This window comes from Micromys minutus (genome assembly GCF_963924665.1).
Source record: "Micromys minutus genome assembly, chromosome: 8".
NCBI classification, from domain to species: Eukaryota; Metazoa; Chordata; class Mammalia; order Rodentia; family Muridae; genus Micromys; species Micromys minutus.
Genome location: NC_137977.1, coordinates 1,584,242 through 1,597,338, shown reverse-complemented (window position 1 = coordinate 1,597,338; position 13,097 = coordinate 1,584,242). Strand labels below are relative to the sequence as shown.

At 44.0% G+C, this 13,097-nt stretch overlaps 1 protein-coding gene across 3 annotated transcripts in view; it reads left to right on the top strand.

Moving 5' to 3' along the window:
* The window catches only part of OSBPL1A (oxysterol binding protein like 1A), a 154,351-nt gene that overhangs the window by 56,919 nt on the left and 84,335 nt on the right, over positions 1–13,097 (top strand). For 2 of the 3 annotated variants that reach the window (XM_080920072.1, XM_080920071.1), the window contains exon 15: positions 877–983. In XM_080920072.1, the coding sequence (XP_080776198.1) occupies positions 877–983 (107 nt within the window). Of the gene's footprint in view, positions 1–876; positions 984–7,776; positions 8,679–13,097 lie in introns of those variants that run through there. The other variant, XM_080920073.1, reaches the window with a different exon arrangement.

The window sequence follows — 13,097 nt, the reverse complement described above, 5'->3', positions numbered from 1 at the left end:
ACATGACACTTGCTAAAATTGGCGTTTGAGTTCCTTGAGCTCATTGGCCTATTGGCCTTGCTTATGGTCTCAACATTGTTTTAAACAAGTCAAGAATATCTGAAGTACAAAGAATGCTGCAGGTTTTCTTTTCTTTTCTTTTCTTTTTTTTTTTAGTGAAAAGTTTTTTTAAATATTAAGAATTTTATTTAGTTAGAAGAATAAATTTAAATGATCTTAGGGTATAATTAACAAAAAGTCAAAAGTATAAATGGCATTCACAACCGTTTTACTCATTTTTAAGGGATAAATGTCTGTTTTCAGCTTTCTCTCACAGGCATTGCTTTTGCTTTTTATTTTTAATGGGTGGATGGTTAAGACTTGTCCTGCTTGACAGTCAGGGTCTGATATTGCTATGTCCTTCTTTGTCCCTAGCTTAAGCAGACGGTAGTAGGCAGTGGGCTTCCATAGGGGATTAAAAGTACAAATACCCATTTATGGGAAACATTTTTCCAAAATAGAGCTAGAGGAAGTTGAATTAATGCCGCCTTCAGACATGTCAGCCTCCATGTCAACCACAGAATGATTTTTGTCTCCTTTTAGCACCTCGCTTTTGAATAGAACTACTCACCCAGCAGACATGGTGGCGAGAGGAAGGCTGTGTTGTGAACTGTGCTCTCTGCCCGGTGGGCTGCTTCCATTAGCATCTCAGTGCTGCCCAGCTCCTGGGCTATCAGGGCCTAGCTTTGCCCTTTCCTTCCTGGCTGGCTCGCGGGTGCAGACCCTGTGGTGAGAAGCTCACCCCAGGGTGGGGGCTGGCAGCGTGCTGTGCTGCTCTGACTTTGACGTCAGCTCTGAGCTCGATCATTGCATGTGCCCATTTCTGTTTGTTCACAGATATGCTTCCATCATTTCTTCAGAAAGCTGACATCGTCTCCGAAGCTTCTAGAGAGACTTGTGTGGCGCTGAGTGACTGTCTTAATCTCCTCACTAAACAGGAAGGGGTAGGTCATCCAGAGTCGGATTTTTAAAAGCAATCGCTTTGGTGTCACATGTCTAATTAGATGGTAAGCCATTGTGTTCAAGCTGTTCAAAAGTAGTACTAAATTAGTATTATCAAAGGAAACGAAAACTTCATTTTCCATCAAAATTCAGAATGGCCTCATTCTTCAGGTAGGTTAATTGTGAAATACCTGTGTTTACATCCTTGGGAGATATTGATGTAGCAGTATTTAACAAACACGTAACAGTATCCAGGGTGGTTGTCACATTTCATTAGGAGGGATGGGAGCATGTTCTAGAACAAATGTGCATGTGAAGGTCGCACAAGGCCTTACACCTAGAAAACAGGCGGTTAGATGGGCTGTAAACTGAGCGCCGGGATGAGCTTCCGTCTGCTGACTTCCTGCTCCGCCATGCCGCTGGTTCTCCGGGTCTCTGCAGGAGCAGTGTGTCTGGCCGTCAGTTATTACTGTTGGGAAAATGTCCTTTGCCTGTCTGAGCTAGTGTTTTTCTTGTCTGTGGGATTTTTAAATTTCAATTTTTATTTTATTATTTTCTACATATATGTTTGATCTTTATTTTCTGAATTAAGATACCTAATTAACTTTTGTTATAATTTTATTTGTAATTTTTTGGTTAGAAATTGGGTTTGATAAGATCAGAAACATGCAGCTGGTTTTATGTTTCTTTTTTTATGCAGATATTGACTATGTGTTCGCTCATGAGTAAAGTGGAAACCTCGCAAAGTCATACACAAGTTTTAAAATTCTGCCTTTGTGTGTGCATCACAAAGTTCATATATGTCTATGTAGAAGAAACATTAGTAGAGATTCATTGAAAACAGTCTCTAAAAGAATTCAGTCCCACATCGTAACTGTGCTGAGCATTTCATTTATTTCTTAGCTTCTTTTTCAGAGAGGCCCCTGCACTCTAGCCTTGCTTATCCTCAAATTCACGATCTTCCTGCCTCGGCCTCCATGCTGCTGTGGTGACATGTGCTTTGTCAGAGACATAGGCGTGTTTCTCTTTCCATAATATCAGGGTTTATTGAATATTAGTGTTAACAGGGCTGGCAGATAGTTTCCTGGTTAAAAGTCCTTGCTGCTCTTACAAGGGCCCAGTTGCTTGGCTCACACCTGCGTCACTGCAGCTGGAGATCTGGGCTCTGGGCCAGTGCTCGAGAGCACATCTCCCCTCTGTCCTGCCATACACACATGCATAATTACCATCTCTGATAAAAGTGCATTTATAAGCTAAATCATTTTTTTGGTTGTAATTCACCATATACTTCTGATTTTGCTTAATAGACCAGTTATTTGCAGTCTATTCCAAACTTAATTCAAAGGTCAGCCATGTACTTCTGTAAGAGATGCAGGATGCTGACTGGCGAGGGGAAGGATTCAAGAGGCTGCAGAGGGCCTAGGAAAGCAGGACCGGAGCGCTGGCATGGACCCCGAGACTAAGGCAGGTCATTGGGTGAGGCATCAAGGAAGCTGCTCACAGGTCTTGGGATGGCGCGGGGTAAAACCTGTTCCAGGCAAGGCTGATGTAAGGTGCAGCTCCCAGTCCAGGTAAACTGCAGTTTGAATGGTCTGTGTGAGACGAGGAGTGTACTGAGCTGACTCAGAGACAAGGTCGCAAGCTCCTTGCAGGTTGATCCCACGTTCCTGATGGTTTTACGTCGGGTGGGTGCTGCCACAGCACAGTGTAAAGTGTGCTTCCTGATGGGGAGCTTCAGCTCAGTGTGCTGTGTGCTGTGTTCCTGGACCTGGTTTTTCTGACACAGCTTGGGTACGCCCACGTGCCAGTGTTTTCCTTCACTCTCTATAGGTACTGTTTTATTTGGCATGAGTAAGCTAGCCTTTGGTCTGTGCATGCTTCGTCCTGTACAGATGATAGTTGTTTGGCTGAACAGACCAGATAAAGTCACTCTGCATGAGCACTTCTACCTAGGGGGCAAATGGCGTCACCCAGAGTAAGGTTTGGTACAACCTAGGGCAAACATGACCAGCGTTTTCTCCTCAACCCTCTCACCATTTCATCTTTTAATGATTAAATGTCAATTTTTCCAAGAACATTCATTCTTAGCATTTCTGATTTTGGCAGTTGTCATAATTTTATGTGCTAGTTTGTTTAAATGAGGGATGATACAGTGTTCTAAGTAAATCTGAATTGAGATCATAACTTTGGAGCCAAATTATATTGCTGGCTTCATATGGTACTTCTAACTCTCTAATTCTGTAACTCTCAGTCTCATTCCTTATGTAGTGTCTAATGAGTGTGTGTACGCCTTTGTGTTCAAGGGAAGGATGGTTTTTAGGGCTGAGCAGGAGTTAAGTTGGTGTGTGTTTAATTTCTAGGAAAATACATGTGTTTTAATTTTTAAATTATGATTAATAAAACTAAATAACTCATCTCTTACTGAAACAATTTAGATAGACTGAAGTGTCTTAGTGGTAAGACCGTTAAATCTTTTAGCCTCTAAAATTTGCTAGGAAGATTAGTGCAGTGGTACCAACAGAGTGCCCTGGTGCCTGGTGCGCATGGAGCTCTGACTAAAAACTGGCAGGATTAATCCTAATTAATTAACCCTGTGGCTACTTCTCTCTGGGTCTGTACTATTTCATTCATTTTGCTTTGAGAAAAGTCATCTAAGGAAACGTCTTATGCATGCTGTGTATAGTATGGTGGCATACTCCTGTACTTTCAGCACCTGGGCTAAGGCAGGAGAGTCACCATGAGTTTGAAGACAGCCTAGACCACATACTAGGTTTGAGAGCATCTTGGGCCACATAGTGAGACTCTGCCTGTTCCCCCCTTTCTCTTGGGATGCTTTTGTCTCCAGAGTCATCGCCTGCAGTCTAAGTAGCAGTGTGTGCTCCCTGCACGTTGATATCTGATGTAAAGGAGACACACAGGAAGATGTCACAAAGTGTAGTGGGCCTTTTAATTTAAATTTCAGTCTGACCAAATGTGTGATGGGTCTCTGTAAAACAACGTCTGAATAATGCAGGGTCAAATGCTCACGGGTGCATAGACACACAGCGAATAGCACACTGCATGAACAGTCTTTTACTTAGCAACTTGTATTTAAGATTTCAAACTTTAGTATATCTTTAGGATAGCTTTTCAGAAGTATTGTGAACTTTCATTTCTCAGTAAGATGTATAAATTTTCTTCTGAGAAATGAGGGGAAATTAGAAGTTAATAAGTAGTTTTATGACGTTTTTCTCTCTTCCTTTTTCACCATCATCATCATCATCTTCAGGCAGGTTTTCAATACATAGTCATGGTTGACCTTGAACTCTCAATGTTCCTACCTCAGCTTCTAGAGTGCTGGGGCTACAGGTAGGAACCACCACGCCTGACTTGAAGTTTGTCTTTCTTATGTGGTAGAATCACAGCGTCGGGATTGTGAGCCTGATGAGGTCACAGTGACATAGTAACGCCACATGTCCGCCGAGTAAACTGCAGCTCCACTATCTGAAGCTTTACTGAAAGCAATCATAAGCTTCCAAGTCATACAGACTTGGATCTCATTTTTGGCTTAATTGCTTTTTTTTTTTTTTAAATGCAGTGGCCAGATTGAAAACAATAGTTTTGAAGATTAATGGAGCGCTTCCTTGTGGCCACACATCTGCTTTGTACCTGCTTCACAAACATAGGGATGGCTGTGGGCGACAAACCTGTTCTACTCTAATCTCCTTGCTTGGCAGTTGTTTTTAAAGATGTTCGGTTTGATTATGTTTTTGAGTTGCTAGCAATGTAATCCAGGGCCACGTGCATGCCAGGTGAGGCTCTACCGCTCTGCCACACCCTCAGTCCACACTTGGATTTTAGAGTGTAAAAATTTCAACCTTAATTTTATGTTTTCAGATCTCTTTGCTTCCATACAGAGATACTTTTAAGAAGATACTCACAAGATTATGTTAAAGAGATCAGTCCTAATAACACCTTTAAATTCTTATTTGCTTTCTGGCTTTTATAACAGCTATGTTCTCTCACCTAACAGTGGAGTACTGACTTCTGATTTACATGGTCCAATCATGGTTTATTCACAAGGAAACAGAGTTGTGACATCCGTGATAGAGTGGAAACTCAGACATTTCAGTGCTTGTGGGCTTTTCTGAGTGAGTCTTGTGCCTTCTGATTCAGTGATTTGTGGGTGATTTTACTTTTGGGGACATGCTCTCGATGACTTAAGTAGCTGGAGCTTTTATTATAAACTGTACATAAATGAAATATTGTTGTGAGAAGAGTTTTAAATTCTTGAAAGAAAAAGCAACTAACTTGTTGAGAAAACTGAAGTATTCCAAACTAAGCTGAAAATTGTGTGTGCGTGGTGACGGTGGTGGGGCACGTGGAGGGCTGAGAACTTAGGCTGGTGTTCCTCTGACATCACCCACTTGGGTTTTGAACAGGGCTGTCATTGGCCTGGAATTCACAAGTTGTCTAGAGCCCCAGGGTTCCCCCCATCTCCTGTGACCTCTAGGATTACAAGTGTGAGCCATGTTGCCCAGCTTTTTTGACTTGGGCTCTGGGGCTCAAAATCAGGTCCACTTGCATGTAAGGCAAGCACTTCTCTGAGTCCTGTATTGCCTAATCCTTTTGTTTATCTTTGAAAGGGAAAGAAAGCTACAGGAACAATTGGAGATAGTAACGCTGTTCTGTGGTTTTTTTTTTTTTTTTTAAACCTAATCTGAGACTATCAAAAGATAAAATGATAAAAAAATTGTTTTGTAGATTATATATTTCTATGTTTTTCTCTGAAAGTACGGTTCTGGAAGTATTACAATGATACATGGGAGCTGTCACTGGCCTTCTTGTATTGTGCTCCTGAGTGCTTAGTCAAACCAGTTTTTCAGCCAGGAACCTGCCTGTTTGAAGTTGTTAGAAGCTCACTTATAAGCATCACATACTTTCATGTTCTGCCTCCTACAGCTGAGGAGAGGTGACCCAGATGTATGGTGAGGTGATGCTGGTTAATGGAAGGATGCAGATACCTGACTGGACCATCTGAAAGGTTAGAGTTTGTGCTGCTCCTGGATAGAACTCTGATAGTGCGGAAGAGAAATTGTGGTTGTGTGGCTTGCCACTCTTCGAAGAACAGCCTCTGCTGCTCCTTTAATTTCCTGTGCTTTCCCGAAGTGCTTCCGTGACTTTGTGTCCCTTGGCTTGCATTTGATGATGTTCTCCAGCTCCTACCTGTTCTAGCCATCTCTCTCCTAGGAAGTCAGTGCACATCTGTGCCATCACCTCTGTGTGTGTGTTTGTGCTCGCACACCTATTTCTTGCATAGGAAGCTCCTGGTTCTAAGTGGTTGTTTTATTTTGCATCTTTCCTTACTTGTAGCCCTTGTGTGTGTACATCTCTTTCCAGTTTAATTCCGGAAACCATGGTGCTATTCCCTGTGGTTTCTCATTCAACCAGTCCACAGAAGTGGTTCTTACCAGTGCTCCATGTTGCTCATTGAGAGGCTGTTTGTTGCTGTTAGAGATAGGCGTTTATGTAGTCCAACTGCCATCAAACTCTTGTACAGCCAAGGCTAACGTTGAATTCAGGATCCTCCTGCTTCTGCCTTCCTAGTGCTGGGATTACAGATGTGTGCAGTAAACCCTCAAGAGGACACTTCCCAATTCCCTTGTTTGCTTCCTGAAGGACCCATGGTGTTTCTCTTCTGTTCACCTGCTGAAAGACTGCCTTAAATATAGCAGTTATGTGTGTGGTCTTCCTGGACTCGTGGTACCCACTCCTTTCACTAAAATACACAGAATTTACATGTCAACCATAGACACATTCTGAGTCAGTGTACCAGCTGTTTGTTTTTTTTTTTAAACACTTTGTGTGTTCTGTAAGAGGTATTTCAAGAACAGTTTTGTCTAAAATTGAATTCTCCAATTCATAGAATTACCACTGAAGTTGAGACATGGGAATTATCCCTAGTTGACCGGTTCCCTTCACCCCAGTTTTGACTAAATTCTGTCAGTCTGAATATTTCCCCCTTTCCTCTATCCCAACACATTCTCGATGGGCTTGGCTGTCGGGTAATGCACCCAGGATAGCTCTAAGGAGGGCAGTGTGCAACTCCCAGGGCCCACCCTTCAAAACTAGGTTAGGTACTCCTCCTGTCCTGGACCTCTTATTGCCACATTGGATCATTACGTGTAGCACACCGGGCTCTTTAAAGGTACAGGCTCCTCATTATGTCTGTAGCAGAGGGCTTGCCATGTTGTAGATGGTTAATAGATGTCTGAGTAGATGAACAATGACTGTATGAAAGAAAAAACACGGCTTTCGAGTCAGATCAGTCTACAGCTAAACTCTGCTGCTTTAGCTTTAAGCAAATGTATACCCGTTTAGGAGTTCCACTTCCAAATCTGAAACCCGAAACCCCAAGCAGGGTCACGGGAAGGGATCAGTGCAGCGCCCCTCCCCCATTCTAGTGTCCTTGTAAACTGCCTTCTAAAACAAAGTTCCTTTGTTGTTGATTCCTGCTGTGAGGACCTTCTGTAGGCTGAATTCTTTTTCTAGCTCTCTGGGCTTGGAGGGGAAATTTTGTAGCCCCCCCCTTACATGGCCAAGTGTTCTCAGTTATCAATCTAGAATTTTCAAAGACACCATAAAACTTTCCAGACATGGATTCCAAGTTTTCTGACTGAGCTGTGTATGCCCTACAAATAGACTGGCTACCGATCTAAAGGAACACGAGGTACTCTGGGACTTTTTAAATAAACACCAATTTTGTTTATCGCAGCCCTGCTCAGAGACGTGCTCTTCTAGGTAGAGAAGAGTTTTCGTTTCCTTTTGTTTTTCCACTAGAGCCTCACAGTCTCATTAGCATGGCAGAAGTGTGTATTTGTCTGGGGGAAAGTCTGCCCCTGCAGTCCTTGTCCTTCAGGGCTGGTCAGAATGAGAGGCCAGCAGAGCCGAACGTTTGACTGCTCAGCTCCTGCACATACCCACTGGGGTGTAAGTAACGCAGACTCGCTCTCTGCAGCAGCCACCACTGCAAAAGCACGCCTTTTGGCTTAGTGAGTTTCCTCAGCAGCGGCGTGCTGGCCGTTTAAAAGTTGTCAAGGAGAGGGTTTGAGCACAAGGCCACGCTAGGACCTCGCAGGAGCCTGAGTGCGCCGCTCACAGCTCCGAGCCAGGATTGCTTACTTCTCCTTGGAGAATCTCGGCGGCTTAGAGGCTGTGGGCAGGCTCTCCCAGGCGGCGGTCCCTACCTGAGCTTCCCGGAGCCGACACACCAGGGAAGAGGAGGAGGGACTGCGACCACAAGGAAGGGAACCGCCTGCTGTAGGCTGCAGGCCACACCGCCCGCCCGCTCTCTCCCTCGCTCGGCTCAGCTCAGCCGGCTGACACTCTGCGGGCGGGTGAGCCCTGGAGGGCGGGTCTGAGGCCGAGCCCAGGCAGGGCGAGGGGCAGCGCAGACCTCTGTGGTCCAGCAGCAGAGAACTGGGCCACCGGCCGCGCCTCTGCTCGACCTCAACCGCTGCTGGGAAGGCGGGCGCAGCTGTCCGACCAGGGGCGGGCCGCAGAGGTGACTTAGGGAGACCTTGCGGTACTGCCCTGGGTCGTGCCTCACGGATCAGATCGTCTGGACGGGAGAAGAGCAGGCCTAAAACATCTGTGCTGAAGCTTGCCGAGGAGCTGGGGTGCAGCGCACCAGCCTGGGTCTTGAAGACCCAGCCCAGGTGGGTGGGTTTTTGTGCTTGTTCAGCCCTTTCCTGGAAGCTCTGGTGGATTGGAGGGGGGTGCCCCTCCCCGCGCACAAGGCAAAAAGAGGGGAACAGCCAGATGTGATCCAGGGATCCAAGAATAGTTGGACGGGTTTGTTCGGAGCCCAATGGAGCTGTGGCTGCCTGGGGCGGGGTGATGTAGCCACAAGACCCAGTGTCCCCTTTTCCTCTGCCAGTGGGGAGGGATGAGGTGGGTGTTCTTCCTGGTGTTTGTCCCTTAGATTCCTAGAAGAGCCCCCAGGGAACAGCCCTTGGCTGTTGTTTCACATTTCTACATTAGTATTAGGTCAAGCCTGGCTGCAGTGGGAGGAGTAAGGCAGCGAAAGACAATTGTCCTAAATAACCTTCCAAGTTAGTGAGTGTTCCTCCTCTGTTCATTGACATTGACTTGAACTTAACCAGGGCAGTTTCAGAGATCGCTGAAATTCCTAGAGCCAGCAGAAGTATGACAGGATTGAGGAGAGAGAAGTCGTGTGTACGGTGGGGGCTTTCGTTTCGAATGTTATGATGGAGGCTTTTCGTTACTCAGACGCTGTCTTTGTAGCTCAAGCTCTCTGGCATCTCGTTCCCTAGCATTCGGAGGATCTGGTTTTCAGTCAGGCTGGATTTTTCCCTCTTTGGAGGGAAATGGTCAGGTGAGAAAGATGGACGGGTAGAGCTGAGTATAGCTCCTAAGACTTATAGAAGCTATTAAAAGTTTCTTCATTTTAATTAGATTCAAGGGCGGCATTTGGCTCACATTGCTTGGCAGAAAGCAGTGTGAAAAGAGAAAAATGCTTGCAATTCGTGTTGGTGGACTAAGTGCAGGGTAGGTTGTGGGGCAGAGAATAACTTTCCATTCCATAGAATGGATCTTCACGTGCAGTGTTTGGTCAGCCCTGGAACTGGAAAGTTAGCAAGGTAGTTCAGTTTTGGTCTGGTAAGTGTTTAATCTCAATGTTGTTATAATAATCTAGGCAGTTATTTCAGCTTTCGTCTCCATGTTACTTTTGCCAGGACTGGAGCTTTAAAGGAATCTGGAGCCTTGTGACTATAGTTGCTAGACTGTAGTCCACTTCTTTAGGGGCCTTTTATAGGTTCATTTTCAAGAATTTTATTGATGGTAAAAACGACCCAGATAATATTTTTGCTTGGTCTTTCTGCACACTACAAAATGGGGGAATATAACTCAGTTATTCCATAATAAAACTAAGGGCATTACTCACACATTGTTCATAAAAGCACATTTAAAACACTTAGGCGAACTGATGAGTTCTCCATGCTATGGTGGCTCATACCTGCTCTCAGTACTGGGTCCTGCAGGGCTCTCATAGAGGTGACAAGAGGACAGGTGAGCTGGGACAGAGTAGGAAGAGGGCGAGCGACGCCTCCTAAGGACTGTGTGGAACGTGTTTAAAGAGCTTTAAACCTGAGTTGGGAAGTTAATGTCACCGAAAGCCTTTATGCAGGAAGACATTTGATTCCAGGCCTGGAATCAGGACATCGAGACACAGGGCTACAGGAGAGAGTAGGATTGAGTAAGCGTGTTTCTTATGCAGAGGAAGTTACAGAGCAAAGACATTTTACAATGCATAGGTCAGAGCTAGATTGATGTGAAGCATGAAAAGGAAGGTGGAGTCATAGCTGACTCCCAGCCTTCTGGTATAAATTACTGCATAGGTAAGGAATAGGAATGTGGGAAGGTGAGTTAGCTCTGTTTTTGACATGTTGACACACCCTTTCTTGTCCTATAAAAGCTTGGGAATCGCTGGTACTTCATCTAACATCTTTCATGCTCACAGACCCAAAAGTGAGTAATACCACATTGACATCAAGTTTGAAGTCAAAGGAGCAGCGGTGACATGTGGACAGCAAGTATGGGGACAGGAGAGAACAATCCAGAAACGTCAGATAGACTGCAGGGGAGAGCCCCAGAGTAGGGTCACCTCACTGCAGGGGAGAGCCCCAAAGTAGGGTCAGCCTTATTGGAGGGGAGAGCCCCAAAGCAGGTAAGGCCAGGAACCAGGATGCAGAGGAGTACAGGTGAGAACTGGAGCGTGGCCACTGCTGGAGCCAGGCAAGTCGGGGGTTCTTGAGTGTGAGGAGGTTTATACTCACTTAGGAAGGAGCCAGACTGCAGCCAGCAGAGCAGTGGAGAGCAAGGCAGTAGAAATGAGAGCTGTGGACTGTGAGTCTCTCTGGGTGTTTGTGATGCAAAGAATGGCGGTTGTGTTCTGTTCTTCTAGTCCTTATGATTAGGATTTCTGTTTCTTGTCCATAATTCCCTGGTAAGGGCTACCAGAGCAGTGTTGGAGGGATGCTGTGACAGTGAACTCACATCCTTCCAAGATTTAAAACAAACAATAGTCACCTCTGCAGGTGACTAAAAAATAGTTAATAAATATCATTTACCATATTAATGATGGTCACATTTCATTCTTACATCTTTTAAAATAGGAAAAATGCTAAATTTTGGATTTTGCCCTTTTTTTTTATAAATGAGAATGACTTGTAACTGTGTGTGTGTGTGTGTGTGTGTGTGTGTGTGTGTGTCTTCAGATTTTTCTATGAAGGTTAGTCTAATAGCATAAAGTCAGTTTGGTAGTATTCAGTCTTCCGATGTTCCTTACAGCTTGTGTAAAACTGATCTAGTCTTTGAAGTTTAGTAGAAAAAAATTAACATTTGAACTACTATTTAAATATATTAACTAATTATAGGACCACTTTGGTTTTCTATTTCTTTTTGTGTTAGCTTTGGCAAGTTATGTATTTCTAGGGACATTCCCTTTCCATTAAAGTTTGGGAGTTTTTTGTTATGACAGTTTTGTTAGAATTCCTTTATTGTCTTTTAAATTTATTTTGGATCTATAATTATCCTCTCTTTTCAATATATATTCTTAGAGTGTTTCTGGAAGCACTTCCTCTTTCTTCAAATAAATCTATACCCCTCAAGTGAATTTTGTTAAAGCTCTGCTTGCCTTATTTTCAAAGATCTACCATTAGCATCTATTTTACCTTATTATTTTAAATTAAAATTTATAGTTTTCTCTCACTTTCTGAGTTAACCTTTTCCTTATTGTTTGTACATGAATTATACTTTATCCTCTGAGAATATAGACATTATTCAACATTATTCTTTCCTAGATTTTAGTTATTGTATGTTTGAATAGTATGTCATTTAGTGAATGTCGTTGCTAGCTTTGTCTGTTATTTTATGGACTCTAATGTTGCATTTAAAGGTTGCTTCTTGACAGACTGCAGATACTGAGGTGAGAAGTATAAGCAAATGCCCTACTAATATTTACAACAACTGAAACATAGAGGTGGTTTGGATATCTTCCCCCTCACACACCCCTCTGCTCCGAGTCTGTCACTCTCCGTGGGCTCTCCTCTTGTGACGCTTGTCCCCTTGCCACTCGCCTAAGTTCCCTTGTCTCTGTTCTTTATTCCTTCTGGCTTTGCTATGGTTTCTTTAAAAACCATCTGATAACCATATCCCAGGATGCCATGCATCTAATTTTCGTTAAGTGCCCACAGGTTGAGCATTAGTTACGGCAGGTAGAGCTCCTAGGAGGAATGTCTAGACAGGGGCGGTAAAGGGGCTGCTCTGTGGGACCCGAGGCAAGTTCAAGTAGGAAAGAGAGCTTGATCTTTGGCTCCAGGCCAGACAGTGAAGCTCACCATCTTCCTGGGTAACATAGGGTTTCTCCTTTCCATGACAAGTTGTATTGAATCTGATATGGGATAGGAACGCATTTATCATTAGTTTACACTTAGGCAGTCATCCCATGCTCTATAGCATGGTCCCAGCATGGGAGCCAGGGGCGATGAAGGGAAGGCAGCAGCGCACATCGTATCCAGTGGTGAGTGTCTGCTGTGCAGGATGCCTGCTCTTCTTTACAAGCTCCATTTGCTGTGGGGGTGGGTTCCGAGCTGTATGTTGGGCAAGCAACTTCTACTTACAAGAGTGTTTCTGTAGTAGATACTGTGTTGTTATTCTGAACTCTGAACAGCTGAATGAGTGTATGATGCTTTGTGAGTATAACTTTGTTTATTTTGCAAGTGATAGAAAGGATTTGAGTATATGCCTCATTTATTTTTTCTTTTAGTTTTTCCTGAAAATTGAAAATAATACATCAATCTTGTATGACATGTTTCACTAGTTTTTATGGGTTTCATTGAGATTAGGTGTAAGTGCATGGGAAGATGAAGCTAAAATGCCCTCTCATCACCTGAAGCAGCTCTGTGGAGCACAGTAAAAGAAATAGACCTACTCTTATTTCCTAGAGGGAAGGACTAGGGCCTGGAGACAGGCCTGCTTAGTTCTCCAAGCTTATGTAGGCAGGAGGATGCAAAATTTAGAGCTCAGTCCAGAATGTCACCTTCACATTTAGT